General features: G+C 50.0%; 1 protein-coding gene across 1 annotated transcript in view; it reads left to right on the top strand.

Moving 5' to 3' along the window:
- Positions 1 to 1038: 1038 nt before the first annotated feature.
- BRPF3 (bromodomain and PHD finger containing 3) overlaps positions 1039 to 13389 on the top strand; it is a 31373-nt gene continuing 19022 nt past the window's right edge. The window contains exons 1-6 of the mRNA XM_021684678.2: positions 1039 to 2489; positions 5563 to 5719; positions 8515 to 8646; positions 10648 to 10776; positions 11069 to 11381; positions 12117 to 12422. Of these exons, the coding sequence (XP_021540353.1) occupies positions 1039 to 2489; positions 5563 to 5719; positions 8515 to 8646; positions 10648 to 10776; positions 11069 to 11381; positions 12117 to 12422 (2488 nt within the window). The remainder of the gene's footprint in view (positions 2490 to 5562; positions 5720 to 8514; positions 8647 to 10647; positions 10777 to 11068; positions 11382 to 12116; positions 12423 to 13389) is intronic.

Raw genomic sequence — 13389 nt, 5'->3', positions numbered from 1 at the left:
GAGAGTTTACGTCAGATATTGCCCCAGTCACCTTGGCCGTAGGTCCAATGAGGGTCCCAGATAGGCCACTTAAAACTTAAGTGCCACTTGGGGGCCACTCCCAGAGCTTCCAGTGTTTCTGCCTAGAGATGTACTAGCCAGTGGATCCTGAATGCTGCCTTTTCCAGAGAAAACCCTGCATACTGTAGTTTGAAGTCTGTAGACTGTACATAGTAGACATTTCAGGTGCCTTCGCCTCTTCACTCCTGGGTGTGGTCAGGGGATACGGGTTTTGGTTATTGTAAGATGGGATGGGAGAGGCTCTAGACCTGTGAGCTTTTGATCCTATGGTGGGGCCACTGGTCATGTACAGAGCTTGAAAGTGGTTGCTATTCTTGTTTTCTTTTTTTCAGAACCCTTGACCTCCCCCCTCCTTTTGCATAGTTAGCTATCCCACAGCCTTATGTACATCATTAGAACTTTAGATGTCTCCCCATGTTGTATTGTAATGATCTTTTTACTTTTCTGTGTCTTCAATTAGATGGAGCACCTGGAGGGCAGGGATCATGCATGTTGGATTTCTCCTTTCATGCAAGTAATACTTATTGAGTGCTTATTTAGGAGCCAGGCACCATTCCAGGTGCTGGGGATAGAGCAGTGAATAAGATAGACAAAAATATTTCCTCTCATGGAGCTTACATTTTAGTAGAAGGAAACAAATACTCATGATAAATAGGCAAATTAGATAGCATAATAAAAAATGGTGAGTGTTAATAGTGAAAAATAAAGTAGAATGAAAGATTGCTGGTGGCAGAAAGAGGTTTGCAGTTTTAGATAAGAGTGGTCAGAGAGTGGCTCTCATTGAGAAGCAGTGCTCGTGAAAAAACTTGAAGGAGCAAGCTGTGTGGATGTCTGAGGGGCAGGATGTTCAGACAGAGGGAAGAGACAGTCTTCCTGGTGGCCGCTTGATCAGATGGATGGGTGAATGAGTGCATGCCTGAACCTTCAGCTCAGTCTCCTGGTTTCTCCTTAGGCCTGTCCCCTTGGTTCCCAGGTGCCATGAGGAAGCCTCGCCGGAAGTCGCGGCAGAATGCCGAGGGCCGGCGCTCCCCATCCCCCTACAGTCTGAAGTGCTCACCTACTCGGGAGACCTTGACATATGCCCAGGCCCAGCGGATCGTCGAGGTGGACATTGATGGACGCCTGCACCGAATCAGCATCTATGACCCACTCAAGATCATCACAGAGGATGAGCTGACCGCCCAGGATATCACCGAATGCAATAGCAACAAGGAAAACAGTGAGCAGCCGCAGTTCCCTGGCAAGTCCAAAAAACCCTCCTCCAAGGGCAAGAAGAAGGAGTCCTGTTCCAAGCATGCGTCCGGCACTTCCTTCCACCTCCCGCAACCCAGCTTTCGCATGGTGGACTCAGGCAGCCAGCCAGAAGCACCCCCGCTGCCTGCTGCCTACTACCGCTACATCGAGAAGCCACCTGAAGACCTGGATGCAGAGGTAGAGTATGACATGGATGAGGAGGACCTTGCCTGGCTGGACATGGTGAATGAGAAGCGGCGTGTAGATGGGCACAGTTTGGTGTCAGCAGACACCTTTGAGCTGCTGGTAGACCGGCTTGAGAAGGAGTCGTACTTGGAGAGTCGCAGCAGTGGCGCCCAGCAGTCACTTATTGACGAAGACGCCTTTTGCTGTGTGTGCCTGGACGACGAATGCCACAACAGCAACGTCATTCTCTTCTGTGACATCTGCAACCTGGCTGTACACCAGGAGTGCTACGGTGTCCCCTACATCCCTGAGGGCCAGTGGCTATGCCGCTGCTGCCTGCAGTCTCCCTCCCGGCCCGTGGATTGCGTCCTCTGCCCCAATAAGGGCGGTGCCTTCAAACAGACCAGCGATGGGCACTGGGCGCATGTGGTGTGTGCCATCTGGATCCCTGAAGTCTGCTTCGCTAACACCGTGTTCCTGGAGCCCATTGAGGGCATTGACAACATCCCACCTGCCCGCTGGAAACTAACCTGCTATATCTGCAAGCAGAAGGGGCTGGGGGCAGCCATCCAGTGCCATAAGGTGAACTGCTACACAGCCTTCCATGTGACATGTGCACAGCGGGCTGGGCTCTTCATGAAGATTGAGCCCATGCGTGAGACCAGCCTCAACGGTACCATCTTCACAGTACGCAAGACCGCCTACTGTGAGGCCCACTCACCGCCAGGTGCTGCCACTGCTAGGAGGAAGGGTGACTCCCCTGGGAACCTCAGTGAGGCTGGGGAGGAGGAAGGGCTGAAGGAGGGCTGTGGAGAGGAAGAAGAGAAGGAAGACATAGAAGAGGAGGAGGAAGATGAAGGCCAAGGCGGGGTAGGTGGCCCCCTTAAGGGGGTGCCCAAGAAGAACAAGATGACTTTGAAGCAGAAGATCAAGAAGGAGCCGGAGGAAGTGGGCCGAGATACGCCCTCCACTGTCCCCATGGTCACTGTCCCACAGATACCCTCTTACAGGTAAGCCTGCCCAGGAGTGCTCCCCATGGACTGATGGTTTCTTCTTGGCCTGGTGTTGGCCCTGAGCCAGGACCTCCTTCCCCAAGCATGGTTGGTGAACGTTTGTTCTCTTCTGTGCCCTCAAATTTAGACTTCTCCTTTGGACCCTTGTCTGGTTTGTGGTTTCGATGGTGCCCTGAGAGCAATGTGTTTCCTTTGCTTCAAGGTGAGACAAACAGTTAAGGTGCTTAGAAACCCAGGTGAAGGGTGTCTAAGGCAGCATTTTTCAACAGGTGTACAAGTGGCATTTGGGACAGGATAATTCTTCATTATTAGAAGAATGTCCCATACAAATTTCAGTGTTTAGCATCCCTGATCTTTGTAACTGCCATTTGCATCCCCTCCCTCATTGCATGGTCTTTGTGACAAACTCAGACACTCCCCACATATGTTACCAAAAACCCCCGTGGGGAGAGAACTGAGAACCGCTGTTTCAGGGGGTCAGTATGGGTGTCTGCTATCCAGAAAGCTCTGTTCTGGGAATGATGGGGGCTTTGTGTGAGGGGGTGGTGGTGTGGGGAAGATGTGCTATTTCAAGAAGCTTTTAGATTTAGGGGAAAGAGGATCACTCGGTTCAGCTGTATAACTAAGCCACCTCGGTCCCTACTGAGTCTATAGAGGGACCATTGTACCTATTTTTAACCATCAGAGAAGTAGCTGTTGGAGGGCAGAAAAGCAAAAGACCAGAAAGATTTTCCAGTGGAAGCTCATCTCAAGGGTGATACTCCTTAGAAAGTAAACAGTGTTAGAGCAGGAAGGAATCTTGGAGATTATTGATCTAATGTAGTCCTTGCACCTTCTCCCACACCCCCAGATGAAGAAACGCAGCCACAGGAGGTAAAGTTGTTTGCTCCTTTGTTCACTCAATGAGGTGTTTATTGAGCACTTACTATATGCCAAGTCCTGTTCAAAGGGCTGGAACCAGATGGGAAGCATAGAACCACAAGCTGGGGCTCATGATGCCTCCAGGCTCTGTTCCTGTTGTCTGTTTCTCTTGTTGAAAAGGATAGGGAGAAAAGAGTGCTAGAGGGTAGCAGGGAATGAGTTGTTGTAAGGGGAACAGACAACCAGACTTACCAGTCGGGGAGGGAGACACAAGAGTGGAGGAGAACAGGAGGGAGAGGCTTTTGTGGCGAGCCATGGCTGGAGTTAGAATTCAGTCAACTGGAAATGTCTTCTAGGCACAGAGCTGTTGTAGGCTACCCTCCTCCCTGCTGTTGAGTTGCTCCATGATTAGTAACATCTGTAGGGTGGCTGTGCCCTGGGACTAGACTTTTTGGTTGTCATGTCTGCTTTGATAGGTGTGTCTTGCGGGGGCCAGCATAGCATGCTGGCTAAGAAAAAATCAGACAGACCTGCTTTTGAATCCTGCTCCTGTCACTACCTGTGTGACCTTTGGCAGATTACTTCTTTAAGCCTTATTTTTCTTGTAAATGAGCCTCATAGGGTTGTTGTGAGAAGTAAATGAGATGATAGAAGTAAAGCATTTAGCACAGTACCTGGTAAATAGTAAGCGCTCAATAAACGGTGGCTACTGCTGCTGCTGCTATTTTATTATTCTTTTCCCTACCTGCACAGATGCTGTGGGAGCCCACCATGGCCAAGAGGTTGTAGAGGGAGGGGCTGCCTGCAGCTGGGCAGGTGTGCTTGGCATGGGCATTGGTGGGGGATCTGTTCTTTGGGGAAGGGCCTAGGCCTTGATTTTATAAGCTTGGCTTTGGGGCAGGAACGTCTGTGGAAAGGCGCAGGGCCTGGGTGAGCAACGCCCAGCCCACCATGCCCATCCTTAGCTTCTGCTTTCTTGTTTAGCTACATTTATCTTCCTTTCAGTGGAGTGAGATGAAGAGAAAAAGTGGAGGAAACACAACAGGGGCACGGAGGCCTTGCTTACTCTGTGGAGAACCAACTTTGGGACACAGGATGGTATAGCAGAGAGATCATCGATTCACATCCTGCCCAGCTCCACCATCTTTCTACCTGTATTAGTGACTTTGGCAGTTCATCCAGCCTCTGTTCCTAAGCTGCCTTTCCATCTTTTGTAACCATGAGACTAATGTTACCCACCTTGCAACAGGGCTGTTAGGATAAAGATTATAGGCTCTCATTAATTCCTACCCCTTTCACTCCCACCCTCTCCCAACCCCCACATATTATTGTCTTAAATCCTGACCTTAAGAGTTCTCTGTTGGGTTAGTTTAGCCAGCTAAGTTTTCAGATTCTCCATCCTCTTACCCAGTTTTTTTTTTTTCCCCATTTGGTTTAAAATTAGACGTTTTTAGGCTGCTGAAATCTTTTTAAAGATTTATTTATTTATTTATTTGAGAGAGAGAGAATGAGAGAGAGCATATGAGAGGGGTTAGGGTCAGAGGGAGAAGCAGACTCCCTGCCGAGCAGGGAGCCCAATGTGGGACTCGATCCAGGGACTCCAGGATCATGACCTGAGCTGAAGGCAGTCGCTTAACGAACTGAGCCACCCAGGCGCCGTAGGCTGCTGAAATCTTTAATGAAAAGCCAGAGGTCAGACAGCTCCAAGGTGTTGCATGTGAGCTCAGAAAACAGTAGCCTGGTGTACTTTTACTAGTTTCCCTTCCAGCTTGCCTATGGACTATTCCCTGGTCTGGGAGGGACCCGCCCAGCCACAGGGCAGAGGAGGTAGTGACCACATTGCCCACGGTTTACTCAAGTTCCTGCTCTGTTTTGCTGCCCTTATCAAGAGTTCAGGGCACAGGCCTGTTTTTCAGGAGTCCAGGACCGCAGGAAACAGGGTTCCTGGGAGAGGGTTCTTTTGGAGAATCAGGACTGTAAGGTAGGATGTGGAAAATCAAGTGATGTATCTATCTCATGCTGAATCTGAGCTGCTTAACTTTGTTGTCTTTTTTTTTTTTAAGCCTTTCTCTGAGGTCAGGCATTTGGCCACTTTATTCCATCTTCCTTTATATATAAGGTTTGGAAATGAACCCAGGGTCTGAAGAGGAGGCTGTAATCAGGGCTGCCCACTGACCTTGTCTTTCACTTCCCTGTGCCTCTGCTCAAGGTTGAACAAGATCTGTAGTGGTCTCTCCTTTCAGAGGAAAAACCAGTTCATACAGCGGCTTCACAACTACTGGCTCTTAAAGCGGCAGGCACGGAATGGCGTCCCCCTCATCCGGCGCCTGCACTCCCACCTGCAGTCCCAAAGAAACGCCGAGCAGGTAGGTGAAGTGATTGAAGGTGATGGAGGACGTGGAGTGTGAAGGAGAAGGAGGGATGGTTGGGACACCCTCCCTGAGCCCTCTGCAGAGCCTTTGCCTATAGGTGGTCACCCCTCCAGGTGACATCTCCCAGGAATGACCTCCAGCACGTAGAGCTCTTGGGACCAGACAGCAGCTCCTTCTGGATGGGAGAGGCTTGACTTTGAAGCAAATTCTAGGGGAGAGTGAAGAGCAAGCCCAGCTTTCCATATATGTGGGGAAAACCTTATAGACATGGCAGAAAGGAAGAAGTGGGTTGAATGAGGGCCAGGCGGCCGCGTTGCATGAATTAGGACAAGGAGCACTTTCCTTAAGACACTATACTGACATCTGCCAAAAAATGTTTCATAGAAAACACACAAATGTGCCATCTAAGTTGTAGCACAGAGCCTGGCCAGTTGTGGTGGCCTTTTAGCCACAGAGAGCTGCTTCATGTTTAGTGTTTTCTGAATTGGTTGGAGGCCTCCTGAATTTTTTTATTTTTTTACTTTCTTTTTTTTACCCTCTTTAGTTCTTTTTCCCTCTTCACTTGTTCCATTACTTCTGCCTTTTAATATTTCCACAGGGCCACCCCGGAGATGAAGCAATCTTTTACATGACTCTGATGCCCTCTGAGTTCTGATTTCACTTTTGCCTTTTGTAACTAAAGTCCTGAAGTGCAAGTCTGTGTCTGGTCCCTCCTTGTAGTGGTCTGCCTGCTCCCCTGTAAGCTCCCCTAGAACATCAGCCACCTCCTCCCAGCCAAGCGAGCCTTACCTCACATTCTCACCATATTGGCCATTAGGCTGCATTTGACACCGTGGATCATCTTGTCTTAAGAGCTTCTCTGTGACCGCATTTCCCTCCTCCTCTATGACCCCATTTCCCTCCTCCTCTATCCGGCTGACTGCACCTTGTGCTGACCCAACGTTTTACTCCTCAGTAGTAACAGTCCCAGGGGCTCCACTGCCTGCCCATTTGCTGGGAGAGCTTGTGCGCTCTTATAGTTGTAAATAAGTGTGGCAATAGCTCCACGTTTCTTGTCTTGTCCTCATCCCTTTTTTCTGCCCTCAGTCCTTCTGGGGCAGGGGAACCGCAGATGTCCATGTAGATGTTGTTTCCTAGAATTCAGATATTGGAGACAATTCATTATCTTCCTTCCTCTCGGTAAACATATTTTTCTTTTTTTTTTTTTTTTTTTAAGATTTATTTATTTGAGAGAGAGAGGGAGCAAGGGGAGGGGCAGAGGATAAGAATCCTCAAGCAGACTCCCTGCTGAGCGCAGAGCCCAACATGGGGCTCCATCCCACGAGACCACGACCTGAGCCGAAATCAAGAGCTGGACGCTTAACCGACTGGGCCACCCAGGTGCCCCTCCCCATTATTGACATGGAACCTTCTCCCTCCTGACCTCAGACATTCCCACTCTTGGAGTTACTTTTGATTCTTCTCTCCATAACAAGCCACAGTCAATCATCCCTTATTGCTATTTTGCGGGGAGTGTATCAGTATATGGTCTTTTTTTTTTTTTTAAAGATTTTATTATTTTTCATTTATTTATTTGAGACAGAGAGAATGAGAGACAGAGAGCATGAGAGGGAGGAGGGTCAGAGGGAGAAGCAGACTCCCCGCTGAGCAGGGAGCCCGATGCGGGACTCGATCCCGGGACTCCAGGATCATGACCTGAGCCGAAGGCAGTTGCTCAACCAACTGAGCCACCCAGGCGCCCAGTATATGGTCTTTTGTCTCTATTCTACAGCTCCCTTGCTCACCCATGCTCCAGTTTCAGCAATAGCTTTCTGTTTCTTCCATCTCTAATTCTTTCTTTGCTGTGCAACTGATACTGTCTTACTCACACACCATTTTCCAGAATATATTCCTTTTCCAGAACATATTCCTCCTCTCCAGGCAGGCCACATCTGGGTTCCTTTGCCTGGATTTGAGGCTTCTTATCAGCTAATCCTGGATATTCCTTGGCTTTTGTGGTTCTCCAGCTTATCTGCTCTGGCCAGGCCATTTTTTTCACCAAGCAAAGAATCATTAATTCTGCCTTCACACTTCTTCCCTGTGGTCTCTTTGGTTCCAGCAGAGGCCTTGCTTACTGTTTTGTTCACCTATGTCCATCACCATGTGAAACCCTAGTAAGATTGCTTCTGTGGGAAGCCTTCCCTGACCCAACCCCAACCCACTCAGATCCTCTCTATTTTATATCCTCTCAATAGTTTATCTGTTGAGTTTTTATTATATTTGTGCTACTGTGCCCTTGTGTGTCAAAACTGGGCCTCTTCCCCCAACTCTACTGTAACCTCTTCTAGGACAGGAATCACGTTTTTTGGTGCTGGTGGTATTTTAAAGTATGTTCAGGTCAGCTAGTACAAGCTTGTAGTAAGAACTTCACTTTGTTTTCTAGCCAAGTGGCAGCTCTAGGGTGAAATTCTTTCCACCTCAAGGTGTATGTTAGTTTCCTTCTGAAATTCTTTCCAGCCCTGAGGGGCACAGCTGCACCCTGGTGTCCTCGGGGCTGGGGGAGGGGGAGCAGTCCCAGCTCTCACTCCAGCCGTGGTTATCACAGGGCAGTTAAGAAATGTTGCTGCAAGGCTGGGGAAGCGCAGGAGGAAGGCATGGGGTGGAGAGGAGGCAGAAGGGCTCTCAGGAACGTGGGTCAGCCAGGGTGCAGGGCCCTTACCTGCTGAGACCCTGTGAGTCTGGAACAGGGAGAGAACTCTGGGCAGGAGACAGGCCTCCAGCTCCTCCTTCCTTTCCCTTTCTTCCTGCAGCGGGAGCAGGATGAGAAGACAAGTGCAGTGAAGGAAGAGCTAAAATACTGGCAGAAGCTCCGGCACGACTTGGAGCGGGCGAGGCTGCTGATTGAGCTGATTCGGAAAAGAGAGAAGCTCAAGCGGGAACAGGTGGGGAAGAGCCGCCAGCCCCAGGGCTCTTGTTCAAGGTCTTTTTCTCCCACTGTCAGTGTGGCATCAGGAGAGCCAGGAGCCTCTGCCTGGTGTCCATTTCTTCCCCTTCCTGCCCAACACTGGGGGCTCCAAGGCCTGCTAGTCTGTATTGAGTATGATGCTGCACATGGCTTCTAACTGTGGGGATTTAGCATCTGGTGGCCTCATGCGGAGGCTTATCATCATATGCCTGGGCTCATCCCTGGAGTTTGCTGACTCAGAAAATCTCAGAGTCTGGTCTTGAGTATTTTGAAAAGCTTCTCAGAACATTCTGATGGGCATCACTGCTGGCCTGGGAGCTTCTGAGGGTTTTCACTTGGCCCTTAAAACACTTACGGTCTTGACTCATTCAAATTTTCCAATCTAGCCAAGGAGGGTCTAAGCCTCTAAGCATGGGGAATGTTGAGGCAGGTTGTGTAATGCAGGGGTTAGGAATATGAGCTGTGGCACCAGACTACCTGGGTTTAAGTCCTGGTTCTGTCACTTAGTGCTCGTGTGACATTGGTAAGTTGCTTAATCTCTTTATACCTCAGTTTCCTTGACTGTAAAATGGGGGTATTAATAGAACCCACATCATAAGGTTGTGAAGAGGAGATGTCTTAGTATATATAAGGAGCTTAGAACAGTGCCTGGCACATAGTAGGGGCTATAGAAGTGTCAGCTGCTGTCGTTCTCATCATTATTGATAGTCTTTGCCTCCCTGAAGTGTCTGCTGGTGCACTCTGCACGTGGCAGAGAGTAAATACTATTAATGGAATAAATGACAAGCCAAAACTGTTCTCTCTAGTCTAGGAATAGCAGCTGTTACTTGTATGCCTCAGAGGCCTGGGTTAAAGATGTTCCTTTCTTTCTCCAAACCCTCCTTCACTGTTCAGCCCCAGCACAAGTCCTTCTTGCAGAGGCCTGTAGGCCTCCATTTCCACCTCTGAGACTGGGCAGCTTTTGCCGTACCTAGTGTGTGTGGGTGGCATGGAGGGCATCTCAGGACCTTCTCCATGGATTCAAACTGTGCCATCCCAGGCCTGGTCCCACAGCTGAGCTTTGCTTCTTGCCTCTCTTCAGAGAAATAAAAGGGAAAAGGAAGCAGGCAGGCCTATTTTGATGTCACCAGGAGGAAGGAACATTTCATAGCCTAATCCATGGCTTCCCAACCTTGTAACATTAGGGCATACATAGAGAATCACATTTGTGCAACATACTATTGTAAATGCACAAGGCTGCTGCTGCCCGAGGAAGTGAGCTCCAGGCCCTGGGCCAACCCAGATGCCCTAAGGGCCAATGGGATCAATATCTCAGCATACTAAGTGAGAATTCTGGCCCAAATCACATTTTAAATCATCAGTGTGCTCTTTGAACGAAGTCAGACCTGGGTTCAAATCCTGTCTTGGGTTAGTGACTCCTCATACTCTTTCCAAACCTCAGATTCCATATTTGTAAAATGGGGAGAATAGCCATTTCTCCCTCAGGGTTACTGTGATGATTAACTGAGGTAATCTAAGTAGAGAGGCAATGTGGCAGAGTGGTCAAGAGCACACACCGGAATCAGACTATCTGGAACTGAATCCCTATTCTGCCCATTATTGGCTGTGTAGCCTCAGGCCAGTTACCTTGTCTCTCTGTGCTGCCGGTGCCTCTTTGTAAAATACCTCATCTGTACCTACCTCATATACTTGTTATATTACATAAAATGTTTAGAATGTCACTTGGCATTTAGAAAGGACCATGAAGGTGTTAACTTAGTATTGTAAGTTTTTGGTATGGTGCTTGATACATAGGAAACAGTCACAGAGTGGTAGTTGTTGGTCATTATTTCTAGGCTGAGGGCTGGGTGATTGCTCCTCATATACTGGTCAGCTTAATATCCTGTGAAAATTTGTTGAACATGATTGGTGATAGTCATCAAGAAGAAGTCGGGTGCCTCTTTGCAGGGGGTGTTCTGATCTCTTTCCACCTCCACAGGTCAAGGTCCAGCAGGCTGCCATGGAGCTGGAGCTGATGCCCTTCAACGTTCTGCTGAGGACCACACTGGACTTGCTGCAGGAGAAGGATCCGGCACATATCTTTGCCGAACCTGTCAACCTGAGTGAGGCAAGTTCCCTCACCACTTCCTGAGCAGTGAGCCCCTCCTGAGCTAGAAACAGGGTCTGAGTAGGCCAGGAAGGGGTTGGGCCGCAGGGTGGACAAAACCTGGGGGTTTCTGGCAAAGCTAGTAGACTTGCCCGTGGTGAGGGATCAGCAGGCCAAGAGGAGGCCAGGGCCCTGGGGCTCTGCCTGAGCCAGCATGCCAAACCAGAAAACGGGGTGGCAAGAGTGCCGGTGAAGGGTGCACCTGTTTGGCTAGTAAATGGTTGTTGTAATTGTACAGGTTTTATATGTTTAGGTTCCAGATTACCTGGAATTCATATCCAAGCCAATGGATTTTTCTACTATGAGGCGGAAGCTGGAGTCTCACCTGTACCGCACCTTGGAGGAGTTTGAGGAGGACTTTAACCTTATAGTTACCAACTGCATGAAGTATAATGCTAAAGACACAATTTTCCACCGAGCAGCTGTCCGCCTGCGGGACCTGGGAGGGGCCATCCTGCGGCATGCCCGGCGGCAGGCAGAGAACATCGGCTATGACCCCGAGAGGGGCACCCACTTGCCTGAGTCACCCAAATTGGAGGACTTTTACCGCTTCTCCTGGGAAGACGGTGAGAAGCCTGGATGGGTGGGGAGAAGAGGGACCAGGAGGAGGCACAGGGACAGAGTTCAGACAGCCAGGGATCGGGGTGGGCCTTGGAGCTATATAGGGTAGACACGAGGAGGAGAGCTGAGGGTAGGCACAAGCTGGGATATACCTGCTTGTGGCTGCAATAGTTCCAAGAGTTAAAGTTGAACTAATTCGCCGAGTATTTCTTGAGTGGCAGGACAGGGAATCAGGTACTAGCTGTCTGTTTGAAAAAGCTAAATCCTTACCAGGGGTCTTCCTCTTCTGGACGCCCTCTCTGTGGCATTGGAGCATGAGGCAGGGAGAGTGCAATGCTCGTGTATGTCTGGCTCTTTGAGAAGAGTGCAGGTAGAGGAGCAGAAAAACGGAATTGCCTCTGAGCCCCGCACTCTGCCTGCCCTTGCTGTCTGCTTCTCAATGGCAGTAGCCAGTCACTCAGGCCGGGGGATTGCCAAGCTGCCTCGTGCCTGCTCCACGGAGCCTGTAATTATGACTGTGAACTGCTTCCTGCAGATGTTTCCCAGATTCTGACCTTGTGCCTGTGGCTGCCCTCCGGGCAGTGGTGTTACCAGGGCCAAGGCCCCACAGTGACGCTCCTGGAAGCCACTGGCCCAGGTATTCCAGGAGAATATTTTGCATCCGAAGGATTTGGTCCCTTCCCCTTGCCTTGGGCTGGGCAGGTCCTTCAGCCCCTTCTGTCCTCCCTTCTCCCTGGCAGTGGACAACATCCTCATCCCAGAGAACCGGGCCCATTTGTCCCCGGAGGTGCAGCTGAAGGAGCTGCTGGAGAAATTGGACCTGGTGAGCGCCATGCGGTCCAGTGGGGCCCGGACCCGCCGCGTCCGCCTACTGCGCAGGGAGATCAATGCCCTTCGGCAGAAGCTGGCGCAGCCATCCCCACCACCACAGCCACCATCACTGAACAAGACTGTGTCTAATGGGGAGCTGCCAGCAGGGCCCCAGGGGGATGCTGCTGTGCTGGAGCAGGCCCCACAGGGGGAGCCAGAAGACGATGGGGACAGAGGTGAGAGACGGGCAGTCGGGGGGTTGGAGGCCAAGGTAACAGAGTGAGGGTTAAGCTGAAATCCCATAGTGGAAGCATCCTTCCCTGAGTTTAGGTCTGACCCTTGTGGGCAAGCAAAAACCCTTGGAGGGGTCACACTTCCATGTATATCCAGGGATGATATCCAAAATATTTAATAATCTGTAGAGACCAAAATTCAGCAGAGTAGATGTTGGCTGTGGTATTGGAGTGTGCTCCTGGGAACCACTGACATGGATGTTTAGTTGCTAGATTGTGGACAGGTTTGGGGAGTTTTAGAGGCTGGGGCCCAGCGGGTCTTTACTAACCAGTAAAGAAGTATTTATAGTATCTTGTACGTGATGTGGTTGTATTGCACATACTAGTTAAATATTAGCTCACCTTAGACCATCGTGTAGATAGGCCCTTAGGGCAGATTAGGTTGTGGGGTAGGAGAATAGAAAAGGAAGAAAGATCCTAAAGATGGTCTGGCTTCTTGAGCTACCTCATGGCTTTGACCCCAGCTGGCCAAGTCTACAGCCCCATCCCAAGCAGAAAGGCCAGATTGCAAAAGACATCCAGAGGTGATTCTCAGAGACCCAGCCTTAAAGCTGAGCTGCTTTCCATTCTTCCCCTTCACTGGGGACAGAATTGTATTCCTCGTACAGGTCCTGGGAGCTGAGCCTATAGCTTGGGGATGGTCTGTCATCCACACAGCCTAGAAGGGTTTGGAGTTATCTCCAGAGGGTAAGGGGCCAAATTGCAAGGAATGGCCCATTTTATTTTAGGTTGACTGAGAATAAGGACATGGCTGGGAGGTCCCATTTGGCAGTCACTCTTCCTGACTCCCTATGTGGCAGTCAGCATGCCACTTGTATCCCACTCTCGGGCGGTGGCAGTGCAGAGTCCTGCCCAGCGACTGGCTGCAACAGCTCCTCCCAGAGGGTTTCAAAACAAAATTCCCAAGCAA

This window comes from Neomonachus schauinslandi, chromosome 8 (genome assembly GCF_002201575.2).
Source record: "Neomonachus schauinslandi chromosome 8, ASM220157v2, whole genome shotgun sequence".
In the NCBI taxonomy this organism is placed as follows: Eukaryota; Metazoa; Chordata; class Mammalia; order Carnivora; family Phocidae; genus Neomonachus; species Neomonachus schauinslandi.
The sequence above is the reverse complement of the archived record's forward strand: the minus strand, read 5'-3'. Positions and strand labels throughout refer to the sequence as shown.